Source organism: Amblyomma americanum, chromosome 10 (assembly GCF_052857255.1).
Source record: "Amblyomma americanum isolate KBUSLIRL-KWMA chromosome 10, ASM5285725v1, whole genome shotgun sequence".
Classification (NCBI taxonomy): domain Eukaryota; kingdom Metazoa; phylum Arthropoda; class Arachnida; order Ixodida; family Ixodidae; genus Amblyomma; species Amblyomma americanum.
The window spans coordinates 82795693-82797822 of record NC_135506.1 but is presented as its reverse complement, the minus strand read 5'-3'; the positions used below and the strand labels follow the sequence as shown (position 1 = coordinate 82797822).

Sequence of the window (2130 nt, the reverse complement as noted above, 5' to 3'; positions counted from 1 at the left end):
ACAAATACCACCACCACCTTTTCTTTCACTCTTGACGATAAAGGGCTGCATTTTTAGGTGCTTTTCTCCGAAATCATTTCGCTTCCTTACCCTCGGTTGGTCCTCCTTCCATGCGGCAGTGAGTAAACTGAGCTGCGGATGACGACGATGATGATGATGAAGTTAATTTTCACCAGATAAGGAGGTCCTCTACTGCGCCCGCCGGCACGTAGGCTTGGTTGACGGGTGCCGGGTCCTCCGCGATTAGAAGCAGCCAAAAATGTCTTGACTCCTCGCGCCTACTTCCGCCAGGCGGATGGCTTCTTGCCGTGATTCCGGGACCTTGATCACGAGCAGAGCTTCCCAGGTTTCTCTACAATTTATATTTTCTTTAGCTGCGGATTTAAGTTGTGACTTCACAAGTCGTGAAAACTAATGGTAGAGGTGCAAAAGTGTGACGATGGCAAACAAGCTTTTCAAAGTATTACTCTTGGCGAATCCATTTGGTGACCACCAGGGCTGCGCACTTATCTTTCTTCACAGTTTTAGAGAGTTTCTTACAGCTCAGGTCTGCACTTATGGCGAGACAGTTTCCGCACCTCGGCCTTCTCCATCACCTCCTCATTACACTATAGTAATAGGGAAGAAGGCTAAGCAAATAAAAAAACGGTCCCGCCTAATCGATAGGCTGACAATAAACTATGCCGCTTGATTCATATGCAGATTAAATGCAATGAATCAATGCCACAAATGTTTGTAATGCTTAAAAATGTCAAAATAGCGCTAACCAATTTAATTCCGGCTGCAGAAAAAGACTTGCAAAAAAGCTGGAGAGCTCATCTTGATTTCACAACCTCGCGTGTGCAAAAGATGGAATCTCGACCGGATCTGTACTGTCAGGCTACATAACAATTGTAAAAAATATTTAATTATGAAAACTGTAAAATGTAAAATAAATTGTAAAATAAATAAGCTACAAAATCAAATATTATCAGCCATTAGCAAGCAACTGAACCTCAACGAAAGAGGAGTTTTGTCCGCATTCGAATATACGCAAACTCCTTGGAGTGAGCAAGAATTTCCGCAAAATATGTAACGCAAATGGAGCTTTATTTGGGTGTCAATTAATACGTATTGCGAATAATAAAATAGTCAATTTTTCGCAGCAAAACAGATCCAACAATCAATCCAAATAAATTTAGATATGCACTTTCAATGCAATAAAATTGTATGCAAAACGTGGAACTGAACTCTGACAGCGCGGTCGCAAATCAATGAAGAAATTATTACAAATTAGCAAGTAGCATACAAAATCTTTACGTAATCTTGAAACAGCCGATGATAAAATATTTGTTTGAATGAGGCTCGGATATTCACCACGGCAATAGAAAAATTTTCGCGTTGTGTGCGCTGTCTTCGGAAGTTGAACACCAGGCTGTCGAAATTATGTCCGAGCCCTCCGCTGCACAGTCTTCGCCCCCACGAGTTCCGTCTCTTCCAATAACGTTTCTACCATCACCCAATCTACATTAAACAATCGGCAGTAATAAAAACAATTTGCACACAATCGACATGAAAAACTAATTGCGAGATGAAAAAACTACAAACACGAACGCTAGTGTGCCGACAAGCGGTTGCACAGGCCCTGAAATATACAGAATGAATACCCAGGGGCAGTAGATATGAAAAAAAAATCAACAATGGTGCGAACCCCAATAAGAACAATTACACCAAATCACATATACTGGATACGCAGACGCTTGAACCGAGGCATGTTGTTACAAGTAGGCTTCAGCATGGAAGGAGCCTGTGATGTAAAATCTCGTACACAGTAAGATTGCGGAAGTGTGGTATGTGTTTCTGCTCGAACAAAGTCTGTGCGTCCCGGGTCAGGTACTGGGCGTAGCGACTCATAAAGACAGCCGAGTCTCTGGTGTTCTTCTGGAGCGGCACTATACGTGTGTACAAATGCCAGCCCCTCCAGTCCAGTTCACAGTCACGCAAGTGGCTCACCTCTTCCGGGTACTGCGCCAATGCGTCGATGCTTTCAGCATGCTCCTCGCGCTGGCCCAGGCTGTCGTATATGACCATCTCGGGCGTCCGGAAATACACCACGGCGAGCACCCAGTGAGAGGTGTCTTGAGAGTGCAT

The 2130-nt window shown here is 43.8% G+C and overlaps 1 protein-coding gene across 1 annotated transcript; it reads right to left on the bottom strand.

Moving 5' to 3' along the window:
* Nucleotides 1–1770: 1770 nt before the first annotated feature.
* Nucleotides 1771–2130, bottom strand: LOC144108465 (sentrin-specific protease 1-like). Its single transcript, XM_077641691.1, has one exon. It carries the CDS (start codon nucleotides 2128–2130, stop codon nucleotides 1771–1773), a length of 360 nt encoding a protein of 119 aa, XP_077497817.1.

What these genes read in the sequence shown, in the direction of transcription:
- LOC144108465 (XM_077641691.1), bottom strand. Translation starts at nt 2,130, where the DNA reads ATGCACTCTCAAGACACCTCTCACTGGGTGCTCGCCGTGGTGTATTTC.